At 32.0% G+C, this 16005-nt stretch overlaps 1 protein-coding gene and 1 pseudogene across 2 annotated transcripts; both read left to right on the top strand.

The window, feature by feature from the left end:
- The first annotated feature begins 7798 nt into the window (after nt 1–7798).
- LOC122599707 (F-box/kelch-repeat protein At1g22040) lies at nt 7799–10509 on the top strand. 2 transcript variants are annotated; one of them, XM_043772259.1, is made up of 2 exons: nt 7799–7924; nt 8774–10509. In XM_043772259.1, exon 2 carries the CDS (start codon nt 8822–8824, stop codon nt 10220–10222), a length of 1401 nt encoding a protein of 466 aa, XP_043628194.1. In that variant the 5' UTR covers nt 7799–7924; nt 8774–8821; the 3' UTR covers nt 10223–10509. The 2 variants fall into 2 exon arrangements, with proteins under 2 accessions (XP_043628194.1, XP_043628193.1); XM_043772258.1 differs by having other exon boundaries at nt 7799–7933.
- A 3230-nt stretch (nt 10510–13739) lies between these two features.
- Nucleotides 13740–14690, top strand: LOC122601372 (annotated as a pseudogene).
- The last annotated feature ends 1315 nt before the right edge of the window (nt 14691–16005 follow it).

Here is a 16005-nt window from a genome sequence, read left to right as displayed (position 1 = left end):
CACCGCCCACCGGACCATCATTTAATAAAAATAAAAAATTTAAATTTAAATAGTTCTATGAAAATTTAAGATTGGAGAAGATAGCTCGTTATGATAACTTAAGAATTTTAATTGATGTATTACGACTTACGCAATGGCGAATTCAAGATTTCAACTTACGTAGGTCCTTGATTTTAAATGACAACTTAGTTGAGTTAGAGGAAAGAAATGAAATGGGTCGAAGCGAACTATTGGGTTCAAATACTAACATATAAACACGAATTTGATACAATGATGGTTTTAGTATTATTAATAATGCATACAAGGACGGTTTTACGGTTGTTAAGTACGACTATATATATATATATATATATTATTTTGAGAATCATTTTTTTAAGAACAATGAGAACTCTCAAATTATGTATTGGATCGCATGTTGTTTTTGTTCATTCACATGTGAAATGATATAAAAAAGTATGTTGTCGAAAAAAGTTTTTTAAAAAACCTTCTAAATATCCTTTTGTGAACTTGTGAATGAACTTGTTCACATTTTCGTTCACATGTTAACAAATTAGTATATATAAAGTTTTGAAAAAAACTTTCTTCTACAACATATTTTTTATAACGTTTCACATGTGAATGAATAAAAAAAACATGTGATCCAATACATAATTTAAGAGTTCTCAAGGTTCTTATAAAAAAATGAGTTATCGAAATAAGGCTCCCCTGTATATATATATACATTTGTTGCATTAACACAATTTAAAAAGAGAATACTCTATAAAATCAAATATTAATAACAAAGGTTTATATAGAGATCCAATTCTTCTAGGCTAAACAAATATCATTTTTAAGAAACTTTTTGTACAAAACAGTATATATAGATTGTAGAAGTCAATCGTTTACCCGGTTTTTTTTAGTTATTAAGTGCTGAGTGTATTAAATGGCTGAATTCATAAATAATATATGTATGTATTAAATAAAATATATGTAAATGGCGGCTATTTTTGTTTATTAAGTTAAAAAAGAAATATGAAATTTGATTATTGATTAAGTTCCTATATATTATTATATATACTAAAAAGCATGAATTGGTTTGCGTGCGCTATACATTTTTAACACTTTTAGTTCTTATCATTAAATTTGTTGCGGCAATGGTCCTCATCAGCTAACGGTTGCTAATTTTTTCTTGCAGTTATAGTCCCTGTCGTTAAATTTGTTACAACAATGGTCCCTATCAGCTAACTTTAACCTTTTAACTTTAGGTTTTTTAATATTTGCCACATAACTTTAACGTTTTAACTTTTGTCACATAACTTTAATTTCTTTTACTTTTAGCACAAAAGTTTGTTTTTATTTAGTTTTTAAACATATGTTTTTCTAACTATTGCCACGAAAGTTTCATTTTTTTTTTACTTTTTATGATGGAAATTTCTAACTTTTAACTTTTTGTCACATAAATATAATTTTATTTATTTTTGGCACGAAAGCTTTGTTTTATTTAGTTTTTAAACTTTTGTTTTTCTAATTTCTGTCACGAAAATTCATTCTTTTTACTTTTTATCACAGAAACTTTTAAACTTTTACTTTTTGTCACATAACTTTTATTTCTTCTATTTCTTGCACGAAATATTTGTGTTATTTCCCCATTTACTTTTTATACATTTGTTTTTCTAACTTTTGTCACGAAAATTTCATTCTCTTTACTTTTTATCACATAAACTTACGAATTTTTTGTCATTCTACTTTTTGCCACATCATTTTTACTTCTTCTACTTTTTACACAAAGTTTTGTTTTATTTAATTTTTATATTTTTATTTTTTCAACTTCAGCCACCAAAGTTTCATTTTTCTTTACTTTTTATCACATCACTTTTCACCTTTTAACTTTTGCCACAAAAATTTCATTTTATATAATTTTTCACATGTTTACATGTTACGTAATGTCTCCTGAAGCAACGCCCGGGGACAAAAAACTAGTTATTAACTAAAATATAAACAACGCCCAAATTTTATATATAATATATATGTTCATGAAACTACAAAAGGTGCCAGTGTTATTTTTGAAAGACATTATTATTTTGTAAAGGTTTGTATAGTTTGAGATTTAAAATGAAAAATATTAACAATAGAAGTAATATAGTAGTAATAACTACAAGCTAGTACTTTGAATCTGGCAACACACCTCATTTTATCATGGGAAATGATTTTTTATCATAAATATTGATAAATCTATCACACAGTACAATTGTTAAAACATACTGTACAAACCATTAAAGCATACATGTGGTAGATTAATTAATATATGTGGTATAAGAATCATTTCCCTTTTATTATCCTTTCAAAAACATCGTCTTTTTCATACTTAGCCAGCCGGAAAACTCTTATCCCTTCTATTTCCGGCAACATGACCAACATATGAACATAATGTTTTTTCCATATACAAAATTAGGTCCTAACCATATTTATATGTAGGTTCTTGAAAAAATCATCACATGACCTCTAAATTTTTTTCGAAACTTAGGTAGATCCCTTCTAATACTCTAAATCCGCCTCTGGACTTATGAGTAGAGTAATTAAAGAAATTTTAAAAGGGATAATGGCACCGGAGTGTAACCAACTATGACCAAAAGGTTATGTAATGTAACCAACTACTCGATTAACTATCAAGTGTAACCACCTTTGTTTTTTGCGTTATGTCATGTAAGTTACCGGCTACTTCAAGTTTCCATCCGGTTAAACCAAAAATAAAGTTAGGGATAATGGCACCGGAGTGTAACCAACTATGAAAAAGAGGTTATGTTGTGTAACCAACTATGACCAAAAGGTTATGTAATGTAGTAAATTACTCGACTAGCTATGTAGTGTAACCACCTTTGTAATTCCACTAACAAAAATAAAGTTATAGAATTATTTATTTCTTTTGCTTCTTTAATCGTCTTCATTTCATCATATGGACTATGAAACACAACCCAAAATGAGAATGTAAAACCAAATATATTAACCCACCCAATTTATTATATAATTATCAATCAATATATATTTTTTTTTATCTATCACTATATATCTATATCTATATAAATATCTCTTTCGTCGTCGTAGACAAATGGTTTCACCACGTCGATTCATTCTGTAATATGGGTTAACCAATCTCGATTCTGGACTGTTGAATGTTTATCAAATGTCGTTTTCGATGATTACAAAAGAGATGTCATATCTAAAGTCCACGTTTCGTGAATTTCTATTTACGTATCATAAGAAATCATTAATTAAGATAAAGAAAGTTTGCTTCTAAATATTGATAAAAGTGTTTTAAAATGTATTAAAGGAATAAAGGTTTGAAGGCAAATATGTCTTTAATGTTTCTTTCCTAACACTGTGTTCTTAAGAGCTTTTTAGGAAATAAAATAAAAGATTTCAAATGATTTTTGTATAAGTTAGGTTTCTGAGTTTTTTTTTTTAATGGTGAAAAGAAAATAAAGTGAGATGATTTGAAAAAATAATTTCGTTGTTTTTGTTTTAAAAAAATTTCTCCCATATTTTGGATGATTTGGAACGATTATATCTCTTATCTTCTCATCCTATCATTTCAATTATTTTCTTTTAGAATAAAAGGGTTCTGTTAGTGACAGTCCTTAGGGTTGTCAGTAAAAACTAATTGGGTGCATTAAAATTTGTACTTTGCTGTTAGAAAAATCAGGGGGTGGTTTTTAATATATAATGTACAAGTTTTTAAGCATGTAATAAGTTGTTAATGACAGCCCTAAGGGCTGTCATTATCATTTTCCTAGAATAAAACTCAAAAACATAATAAAAGTTTTAATGGTATTGAATTTTTTGTGTCGTCTTTATTCAATCAAAACAACCCTTTAAATAAGGAGCAAAACAAACTAACCCTACCTATAAATAAGGAAACATAATCTATCTATAATTACAAAAGACCAATACCACAAATAATAATGATGATAAACTAATAATGAAATCCTCTAAATATTATCGGCTAAGACTCCCCCACAGTTTGAGCGGGAGGAGGACAAACGCTCAAGCTCGAACGAAAGGACTGAAACAATTGTTTAGACAGTCCCTTGGTGAAGATATCTGCATACTGAAAAGCCGAAGGAACATGAAGAACCCGAATATGACCAATGCGAACTTTTTCCCGAACAAAGTGAATATCAATCTCAATATGTTTAGTCCGTTGATGTTGAACCGGGTTATCTGACAAGTAGACAGCAGAAACATTGTTACAATAAATTACGGATGTCAAGAATGCCTTTTTACATGGTGACCTTAATGAAACTGTTTTTATGCACCAACCCCCTGGGTATAGGGGGTTGGTGGATCAACGACATCCTAATTTTGTAATATAAGTGTTGAGTAATTAGGGTGATCTGTGTATAGTAACCAAAATCAAATCTTACCGAAACCGTCGTATATCGAAATGAATTTTCTCACAAACCAAAAATAGATTCCTAAATGTATATACATCATATCAGTACCGATTTCGATATTGGTATCTTTTGTGTAATTGTGTTATACCAAGTTGTCCTGAACCAAACATTATGTGAAAACCAATACGACACATCAATGGTTTGTTCTACAACTTATTGTTTTCTTACAATTTAGCAACCATTTTTATATATAAAAAAAAAATACTAGATTGATGTCTGCGCAATGCAGCGGCGGTAACGGCGACGGTGATGGTGTGGTTATTAACGTAAAGGTAATTTCATTGCGGTCAGAGACGTGATGAATTGTTGCGTGTGATATGAAAGGGGGGGGGGGAGGAGGGGGACGAATTTTAAGTTAGAGTTTTTGCTATGTGTTTCTGCGTGAGGGAAAGATAGAGTTTGAATTTTTTTTAAGGGTATTTTAGTCACACTTTATAAAATAGAAATAACGATGTATTAAGATGAAGGGTAAATATGTCATTTTAGGTTCTTAAAATTAAAGAGGGGGGGAAAAGTTTGTTTTATAAAGGAGTATAAATTCTACAATTTCTCTTCTAACTTTCTGAATTTTTGAAATTTTTGCCCCAAGGATTATAAGCTGTTACACTTTAGCCTATAATCCTTTGATTTCTTACCTTTTCGCATACAACCTCATACCATGTTTTCATATTCTTCTTAAAATTTTAAGATTGAGTTGGATCAACTTAAACCATTGGATTAAATCTAATATTCAAAATTTAAACATCAAATTTTAATCTTGACCATTGAATTTAATAAAATGGCTAAAGTTGATAGTTAGATCCTAATCCAAAATTTTAATCCAAAATGTTTTATAACGGTGTCAAATATGACCCGTCACATTAAGAATTTAAGACACATTTTATTCTATTTATTCGTCTTTATAACATTACTAAATGAGTAAATGTTATATTTCATATTAATTATTGAGGCATGGTTATCTTTAAATTTTTTTCTTAATGCTCTTCAATCTCAAATTATTTAATCACTTTTTCTCCATATTAATAACATCAAATAAAAGTTTTTAATTTAGCATATAGGGGTGTTTGTACGATACAATGGAAAAAGAGAAAGAAAATGAGAAAAGCTGCTATCGTTTAGATGCATTAGAAAATGAAATCAAAAATGAAAACGTGAATATTTTAATTGTAGAGAACAAGTGACAATAAGAAAAAAAATTGTTTTTTTTATTTTTAATGATATTATATGTGTTAATTTTAATTATTAATTAAATTTTTGTATTTTTCTTATATGTATTCTTTGTTTGTATCAAACAGCATAGCTCATTCTCTTTTCAAATATTATCTCATGATTTTCTAATATCCCCTTAATGAAATTTGACTCACACTCATCGTGAAATGCGTGTAATATACATAATGAAATTTGTTTCACACCCATCGTGAAAGATTGATGATTGACTCTCTTTTTAGAACGACCTAGAAAATTTACCCGCGCTTCGCAACGGGAGTAAATACATAATTTACGTTATTAGAAAAAGTAATTAGTGAACATATAAGTTGGCACGTAAATATATTTATGAGTTGTATCATTTGAAATGGAATATGGCTTTGTCAATTGAACTTCTCTATGTTTATTACCCAGAAAATATAAATGTAAGAGGTTTTTTTTATTTAATTTGGTTGTGAACCACTAAAATCTAATCCATAATATGAAATAATATAAGTGTAAATTAAACGACAACCTATAAGTGTGTACCTTATGCAAAAGTGTTTGTACAGTCAGATATTGGTAAACAGTGTGTGAGTATTTTTATGCTGTTATTAAATCTAGTAGATGTTGATAATATATTTTGTGTGAAATTAACCACTATTGTATTAGTTATACTTTAGGCGTTAAATATTGTACATTTTAGCTATAGTATGATGTACATTTAAAAGAATATGTAGGAAATATTTTGTAGGGCCCACCAACTAAGTTTTTACTATATTAAGTTTATGTTTTGTACCTTGCTCATGAAGAATTTTTGTTTGCGCCCACCAAGTAAGTTGTTACTATATACGGAGCAGTAGTGATATATTAAAGCTTATTTACTTGTACCTTATGTATGAAAAAGTGTACGAATAGCTACAATAAAAAGTTGCTCAATAAGTACTTGTAACTTAAGCATGTAGGGGTATACTTTTAGCTACAGTACTCCGCCCTCACATGTCAAAGTTACATTTTAGTATATATATAATTAGCATATAAAAATTATCATACCCTCTTTTGATACCTTTTAACACTTTCTCTCCTAAAAAATGTCCCCATATGAAATTACGTTTCTACCCTTAATAAATAATTAATTATTCTCCTTTATTCATTAATTTAAACATTTTTTACTTAAAATACCTATAATACCCTTTATAATATACGGGTAAATTACAACTATACTCATCAACTCTTAAAATAATTACCATACCCCTTTTACATTAAAATTTTTTACAATAATAACCACACTGTCACACCACCACCACTACCAACGACCACCGCGACCATCACAACGGCGCCAATATCACACCACCGCTACCACTACTGTCGTCGCATTGCGCAGGTAAAATGTTAGTTCAATAATAATAATAGTAATAATAATATAAAAAATAAAAATAAAAGTAAAAAAATTCTCAATCTATACTCCTTTATAAAAATTATTTACCCCCCTTACAAATAGAAAGTGTTACTCAAATGTTACATACAAAAGTACTAAAGAACCCTTAATAAATACCCACTATGGAAAGAGTTTTTATAAATTACTAAATTTGGCCCTAGTGAATAAATTTACACCTTAAACCCTTATTTTTAATAATTAACACTTTAAGCCCTTATCTTTTAAAATATTTCTACTATTATAATTACACCAACCTACACTATTTGATACCGCCACCACCACCAATATACCATCTCCGACATCACTAGACCGCTATCCCCACCGCTACCGCCGCATTGCGCGGGTACCATGGTCGTACGCTTTTATAAAAATTATCCCACCCCCAATTTTAGGATTTGTTACACAATAGTTACATACAAAATTACTAAAACCCCTAATAAACATCTACTATGGAAAGATTTTTTATAAAATATCAAATTTGTCCTTAATGAATTAATTTACATTCTAAACCTTTATTTTAATAATTAACACTTTAAATCTCATCTTTTAAAAATTTCCACTATCACAGTTACATCAACCTACACCATTTGACACCGTCACCACAACCACCACCAATAGCAACATCACCAACACTACTAAACCACCTTCATCGACACCATTACCGCATTACACAAATACCTTGGTCATTTTTTTTAAGTTTAACATCAAAATGTTCCAAATAAGAATGGGTGGGTATTATAAAAAAGGGGACAGAGAGAGAGAGAGAGTGTAGTGTGAAAAGATACAAACACAAGGACACCAGATGTCAGCCTGACTGATGATCCTCATACTAATTCTCATGTTTGGATTTTGAAGATAGCCTATAGCATATGTATGTACAGTACGTGTCTCTCTCTATATTCACTCTCTATTCAATTTTTGTATTTTTTTATTTTAAAAATCATCATCTTTATTATCTTGATTATATCAGGTACCTGGTTTTTTTTCCTTACCTTCCACTTTTGACTTTCTTCCGATAATTTTCAGTATTCTTTTTTATACACTTTTGTTGCTGATTTTAGTAGATCTGTCTGTGTGTGTCTGTATATATGTATCTTATATACTATTTGTAAGTTGGGGGTTTTGATTTTTATAGCATAGTTATGTCACATACTGGATGTTTGCAATATATATGGTTTGAATCTTGATGTATTGTAACTATTTTAGTTATATATATATTATATATATATAGTTTGGTAGAAATTTGCTAAGTTATTTACATTTATTTATTTTTGGGACTTGAATAACAAATTACTTTTTTGAATGTTTCAGTTGGGATTATTTGTGATATAAGCTTTAATCGCGGTCTTTAGATACAATAAATTTGTAATTGTAGCTAACTTTAAATGGCTTGTTATCTTAGAAAATTAACCCCCTATATTTTTTAGTTGTGTTTTGTATCAATATCAATGTATGTTGGCCTCCGCTCCATGGGGCTTTGGACTTTCTGGGTGATCTGTGTAGTTCAGAAAAAATAAAAAAATCACCAGTTTTTGCAATGGAAAATGTCGAACGAAATACCGTTTTTGCCAAAAGTTGTATTACTGTTATATCTTTCTTGTTAACAGGCATCTTTTTAGTTTGATGACACTTGGATGGATTTTGTGGTTTTTAAGTTTTCTTTAACAAGCAAAGCAATACAAGAATGTGAGATTTAAGTATTCAACTTTGACATTTTTAGGTCAGCTTATAAGTTCGATATTAGCTTGGTGTTGAGGTACATATATTGATGGGTGGTTTATTAAGCATAAATAGTTCTAGACAGTCAGAGGGTTTTCAGGTTTCGCAGAGTGAATCTTGTAAGAGGCAAAAGACGTCATCAAGCTTATGGGATGATAAGCCGCGTTTGATTCCCAGTCTCCCTGATGAAATATCACTTGAGATTCTTGCTAGGCTTCCAAGAATGTGCTATTTGAATGTGAAGGGGGTGTCACGCAGCTGGAAAGCTGCAGTGGTGAGTCCTGAAATTTATAAGATCAGGAAAGAACTCGGGACGACAGAGGAATGGCTTTATATTTTGACCAAGAATCAAGGAGATAGACTTTTTTGGTACGCATTGGACCCGATTTCTAGAAAATGGCAAAAATTGCCACCTATTCCTAATGTGCTTTTGGAAGATGATTTTAGAAGAGGCTTATCTGGTTCTAGAATGTGGAACATGGTGGGATCAAGTATCAGAATTGCAGATGCAGTCAGGGGATGGCTGGGAAGGAGGGATGGCTCAGATCAAACCCCGTTTTGTGGTTGTGCTATTGCAGCCATTGATGGCTGCCTGTACATGCTGGGTGGTTTCTCTAAAGCCTCTGCCATGAACCATGTCTGGAAATATGACCCTGTTTCAAACTCTTGGAGTGAAGCAAATCCCATGGGTGTCGGTAGAGCTTATTGTAAAACGGGCGTGTTAAACAAGAAGTTATATGTTGTTGGTGGTGTTAGTAGGGGTCGTGGTGGTTTGACACCACTCCAATCTGCAGAGGTTTATGATCCCCAAACTGGGTTGTGGTCGGAAGTGCCTAGCATGCCATTTTCAAAAGCACAAGTGTTACCAACAGCCTTTCTTGCGGATTTGCTTAAGCCAATTGCAACTGGATTGACATCCTATAGAGGAAAACTATATGTTCCTCAGAGTTTATATTGCTGGCCTTTTTTTGTTGATGTTGGCGGTGAAGTTTATGATCCGGAAACGAATTCATGGGTAGATATGCCTACAGGCATGGGTGAAGGTTGGCCTGCTAAGCAAGCCGGAACTAAATTAAGTGTCCTTGTCGATGGTGATCTGTACGCATTAGACCCCTCTAGCTCTTTGGAAAGTGCTAGAATAAAGGTTTATGATTACCAGGTTGATTCTTGGAAAGTGGTTGAAGGTGATGTACCTATTCGTGACTTCGCAGAGTCAGAGTCACCATATCTACTCGCAGGTTTACTCGGGAAGCTTCATGTCATCACTAAAGATGCCAACCATAATATTGCAGTAATGCAGGCAGTTAAAGAAAATGATTCGGAGGTTGTTACTTCTGGAGCTGGAACATCTGAATCGATAGTAACATCTGAGCATAATATTTGGACTGTGATTGCTTCACGAGATTCTGGTTCTGCCGAGCTTGTCAGCTGTCAAAATCTTGATATATAGCTGATGTGTACTTGTATCCCATCCCATGATAGGCATATCTATATAAAACTTGATGTTAGCATTTACGTCCATGTTCATCTTCCTTTGGTGTGGCATCATCTTGTTTCATGGCCTGCCATATCTATATGATCTCTCGCACATTTTCTGGTAAGTTCACTATGTGAGTAATGTTTTTTAAGTTTTCGATATGGTTATCTTATATGTATTTGAGATGATGTAAATAGTAAATACTTATATTCTGTCCAAGAAACTTTACAGACTATATTGCCAGCTTATATTTGTCATCCTACCCTATTCTCTATATAGTTTCTTCGGTTATGTTATGTTTACAGACTACATTGTTATCAAAGCTTTTTGTTACTTCATAGTTAACTCTGAGCATATATATATATATATATATATTTATGGTTGCTAGGAATGGTGCCCAACGCCTGACTGGCTTTTCTTTTTAGGGATATTCTACTCGCAGGCCATATTCGGTTGATGACGCATTCCTTAGTTATTCTTATTCAGTTGGTTGGGGAATCTGGTTATGACTCCTTGTGTTTAGCCCATGTAGTAGCATACATATATGTAGTCATTAGAATGTTAATGTGTCGCCTGTCCAAACTCTAATATACTTCTACCAATGAAGCATTGACACTCACTTCAGTTGTCATAGCATCCGAGCCATGTGCAAATGGTGTTCATAGAATCATAGGTCATGCAATGTCATTGGGATGTCGGTAGTCTTCATGAAAAGGTAGGTCTGTAACACTGTTGGAATGAGCTATGGCATCGTGTCATCTTGAGATATTCTTTTATGATGTACACCTGATATCTTCATATCCTATGTTAAGCAAGCAGATACTGTCAGAGTGATACTGTCTTTTTCAAAGTATTAGGGTATGAGGTGTTCTTCTGGTTGGCAACTAGAGTTTGTAGTTTCCTCCAAATTTGGATAAGAGTGGGTTGGGTTGTCATTTAGTTTAAGAATGATAAAAAACGGAAACGGGTTAAATCAGCAAAAATATTCAAAGGTATACTCACAATGCTCATAACTTCATCGTTTTGTTGATTACTGCAAAGTAGATTTACGTATGAAGCATAAATGTTTTATAATGCGTTTCTATTTAATGTATTTCACTATTTCTATTTAATGCTATTCCATATTGAAAAAATAAAAGTAACTCGCAATGCCGTCAGGTTGGGTCCCAAATACCGTCTTCGGCGGTGTATGGGGAGGTTGAGACGTAGACAATCTTACCCCTACTAAAGGTAGAGAGGTTGTTTCAGGTTTTACGTAAGGTAAAAAAGGACCTACAGTCTTGCTGGGCATGAGGATTGAACCCATGATCTCTATCTTCAGAGGCAGATGCTGCAACTACTATTCCAACCAATTGGTATTCAATACTAAATAACATCAAAATCAAATCTGAAGCAATGGTCGAGAAATAGTCAAGAACTATTGACTACAAATGAGAAGCATAGTTTGGGTTACCAATTATATTTTGTTGGCCTGTATGTATGTTGGGCATGAGGATTGAGCCCATGATCTCTGTCTTCAGAGGCTGCAATTATTGGTCCAACGATTTGTTATTCAATATTGAATAACATCAAAATCAAATCCGAAGCAATGATCGAGAAATGGTCAAGAACTAATGACTACAAATGAGAAGCATAGTTTGGGTTACCAATTATATTTTGTTGGCCTGTATGTATCTAAGCTTGTCTTGTGAGCCAACAAAATAAATGGTCCTAGATTAGGGATAGTATGACACAAACATAAATTGGGTGAAAGTTCTATAATCCCATCAATCCCGCTCGTCAATATCTTTGCTTCGTCTTTCATGACACCTTTACTATATCTATATGTATACTTAATTACTCCTTTATAATGCAAACTGGTTTAAGCATTTTTTTCCAATATTCTCATAGTATCCCTATACAAATATTCTTTCAATACATATACCCTATTTTTCAATATTGACGAACCGTTTAGCCGTTGCACGAGTTATTCTATTTTAGAATTAAACCAAAGTACAATTTACATTTGAAAATGGAGATCCATAAATAGTACTCCCCCGTCCCATTTTAATTGTCTTTTTCTTTCGACTTTAACCATAAATATATTTGTTTATGTTATATATTAGTTGATAAATGTTATATCAATGAAAAGTATATTTAAAGCTCAATTAATTCATATATGTTAGGTCAAGTGTTATATAACATAAACAAAGATATTTACGGTCAAAGTCGGAAGAAAAAGACTCAAAAAATCAAAATAAGATACTTAATATGGGACAGAGTGAGTACACGACGTTCTTAAAACTTTCTTTGATAAAAACGTAAACACCAATCATAATATTTTAACTATTACATGCAAAAATTTTCTTGTAATGTAAACTGGTTTAAGTAATTAAGCATTTTTTTTTAATATTCTCATATTATCCCTATACAAATACTCTTTCAATAAATATACCTTATTTTTCAGTATTGGCATACCGTTTAACCGCTGCAACGTGCGAACACCAATTAGTCTATTTTAAAATTAAACTAAAGTACAATTTACATTTGAAAATGGAGATCCATAAATAGTACACGTTTTCAAAACATTCTTTGATAAATGTAAACACCAACAACAACATTATAAACAGGGAAAGTTAAATTAAGGACTACTTATTTTAGGGACCATTAGGGACACTTTTAAATCATTCATTTTTCATCATCTCTGACCACCACCACCACTATCACCACCATCACCTTCTTCGACCACCACCATGATCATCCGGCGACGGCGACCACCGTCACCACGACTTACACATGCGTAAATACAACTTACACATGTGTAAGTTATACAACCATCACCACCACCACCACCATCATATCCGACCACCATCATGATCCTCCGACAATGGCGACCACCGCCACCACGACTTACACATGTATAAGTTATATGTCCCTGATGATCCCTAAAATAAGGAGTCCCTAATCTAACCCAACCCCATTATACCTGTAACATGCAAAATTTTCGATCATATATGAGCATAATTTGCATGAAGCATAATATGCATTGAATACTTAACAGTCGTCAATTTCAAGTCGAAATGTTTGTTTTAAATTTAACACAAACGCATAAACCATTATTGTAATTCATCGAAATCTAATTACATTAAATATCTTTTATATTACTTACTAAAATAAAATAAAAAATGTTAGGAACCAAGCTATAAAACAAGTGGCTTTTAAAAAATCGCACGCTTAAGAAAACTCCATATCTTTATAAACTCTCCATCTTCCTCACTTTCCCCCTAAACCCTTTCATTCTCCGGAGTCCGTACAGCGTACACATTCTTCTTTTAATCAAAATAAGTTAATAAATTGTTGAAATCTTCTCTTCAAAGAAAATGTCAACATTTGGCATGAATTTATCTTCCAATACATATCCAACAAAATCTAATGAGGTATTGCAATCTTTACCCTACTAATCCTTTTTCATAATCCAATTAATTTTACTGCTGTTATATTTGTTATAAGTATGAAAATTGCCGTTTTTTTAGTTGCAAAAGAAGTTTTTTACGGCATGTTGCTGGATTATCACGAGTTATCCAATTATTTAATAAAGGGGACTCCCTTTGAGAAGGATCATATGTTGGAGACCACAAGTCAACTCATTGACTCTGGAATCACGTCAGCTGATATTCTCAAGGTTTATGTTTACTTAGATCTTTCAACTTTTGTATTTTCCATTGTGTCTTTTATTCGTTATTTTCCCCTTATAGGATGATAGAAATAATGTGGGTATTTGATACAATTCAGGGGGTGATTTCGTTGATATATGATAAGGCTGTTCCTGAGCCCATGTTCTGCCCAATGTATGCTCAACTGTTTTATGATTTGCATACAAAGCTCCCCCGAGTCCCATCCGATGAACCTGATGGCAAAGAGGTCACTGTCAAGCGTCTACTCTTAAATAACTGCCAAGAGGCTTTTGAGGGTGCCGATAATTTGAGGGTGGCTATAACGCAAATGACTTCTCTTTGAACAAGTGCAACAACATGGCTATAAAATAAACATGATTAGAATCCGCACTCTTGGAAACATTCAGTTAATTGGTGAGCTTTTTAAGCAGAAAATGATTCCTGAAAAGATTGCTCATCATATTGTTCAGGTTTGTGATCTTATTGAATTTACCCAACTTACATCAATCCTTATGAATATGTTTCAACAATAATCTTAAACTTGAATTTTTATTTTTTTTGATGATTCATTTTGGACTAAACAGGAGCTTTTAGGGACTAGCAGTATACTTTGCCCCAAGGAAGAAAACGTCGAGACAGTATGCGTCCTTTTTAAGACGCTAGGCAAACAGCTTGATGCGAGCAGCCCTAAATCAAGGAGAATTAACGATCTTTACTTCAACCGACTGAGAGACCTAACAACGATCCAACAACTAGATCCACACGTAAGTGAGGTTTATGGTTCGTGATGTTATTGATCTCAGATCAAACAAATGGGTTGAAATACCTAACAACACACTAGCACCTTGGTATTGGAAATTTTTGACATGAATAAACCAATTCTGAAATTTGATATTTATAAGTTAGTAAGTTATATAGCTTGTTTTGTTCATGATAGTGATTCATTCTTTATTACAATAATGATGGCAAAAGTAACTCGCAATGTTCCATAATTTCATTATTTATGGTAGAAAAACATTTACATTTACTTTATACGAGCATGGTACCCACGCAATGCGGCGGTTATGGTGTAGAAGATGGTCTAGTGGTGGTGGTGATGGTACTGTTGGTAGTGGTGGCGGTATCAAGTGCTGTAGGTTGATGTAATTGTGATAGTGAAAAGTTTTAGAAGATAAGGGCTTAAAATGTTAAGAATTAAAATAAGGGTTTATGGTGTAAATTAATTCATTAAGGGCAAAGTTGGTAATTTATAAAACTCTTTCCATAGTGAGTTTTTATTAAGGAGCAATTTAGTAATTTCGTATATGACATATGAGTAACTATTTCTATTTTGAGAGAGGTGCATAATCTTTATATAGGAGTATAGATATAGATATGAAATGTGTACGCTAAATAAATATTTTTATTCAATATCTGTGGAATTTTAGATGGTTAAATACTACACGAACACATCATCAAATCAATATATTTATCAAAACTATCAAATCGTTTATTAAATTATATATTAGATGCATGTCCGCACATTGTGGTGGCAACGATGATAACGACGGCGATATAGTGACTAAAATGAGAGATGGTGGAGGTGAGATGATGGCGGTAGTGTGGTGGAGGCGACGATAGATGGTGATGGTAGTCAGGGACGGCTTTACAATGGGGGCAGTGTGGGCAACTACCCCCATTTCAATTTTGGTACAATGTAATTTTTTAGAGGTATATTAGTAGTTTTGTTCTTAAATAATAATAATAATAAACAAAAAATACATTATACATACAAATGTCACCATCGTTGTCATAGGCATTTTCTTTGAAAGTATGTTACTTATGTTGAAAGCATTAGTTTTGAGATAAAATCTTCTATTGGTAAAGTAAAAATCTTCAGTTATTTTGATTTTTAACGAAGTTGAAAAAGAGAAGTTGAAGAAAGTGTTTTATTTGTTTGGGTAATTGTATCATATATTGATAAATAGTATAGTTGTATGTGAAAATGTTATTTTATTTTCAAGTTATTATAGAATAGTAATCATAATAGTCAGGTCAAAATTTATGTAGAGGCTAAATTGTAAATCATTGATTTCGATGTACTTATTTATGTTGTTTAATATA

The sequence above is a fragment of the Erigeron canadensis genome, chromosome 5 (genome assembly GCF_010389155.1).
Source record: "Erigeron canadensis isolate Cc75 chromosome 5, C_canadensis_v1, whole genome shotgun sequence".
Lineage (NCBI taxonomy): Eukaryota > Viridiplantae > Streptophyta > Magnoliopsida > Asterales > Asteraceae > Erigeron > Erigeron canadensis.
This window is presented reverse-complemented; position numbering and strand designations above follow the sequence as displayed.

Excerpts from the sequence above, each read along its gene's own strand:
- LOC122599707 (XM_043772259.1), top strand. The coding sequence starts at position 8,822 with ATGGGTGGTTTATTAAGCATAAATAGTTCTAGACAGTCAGAGGGTTTT.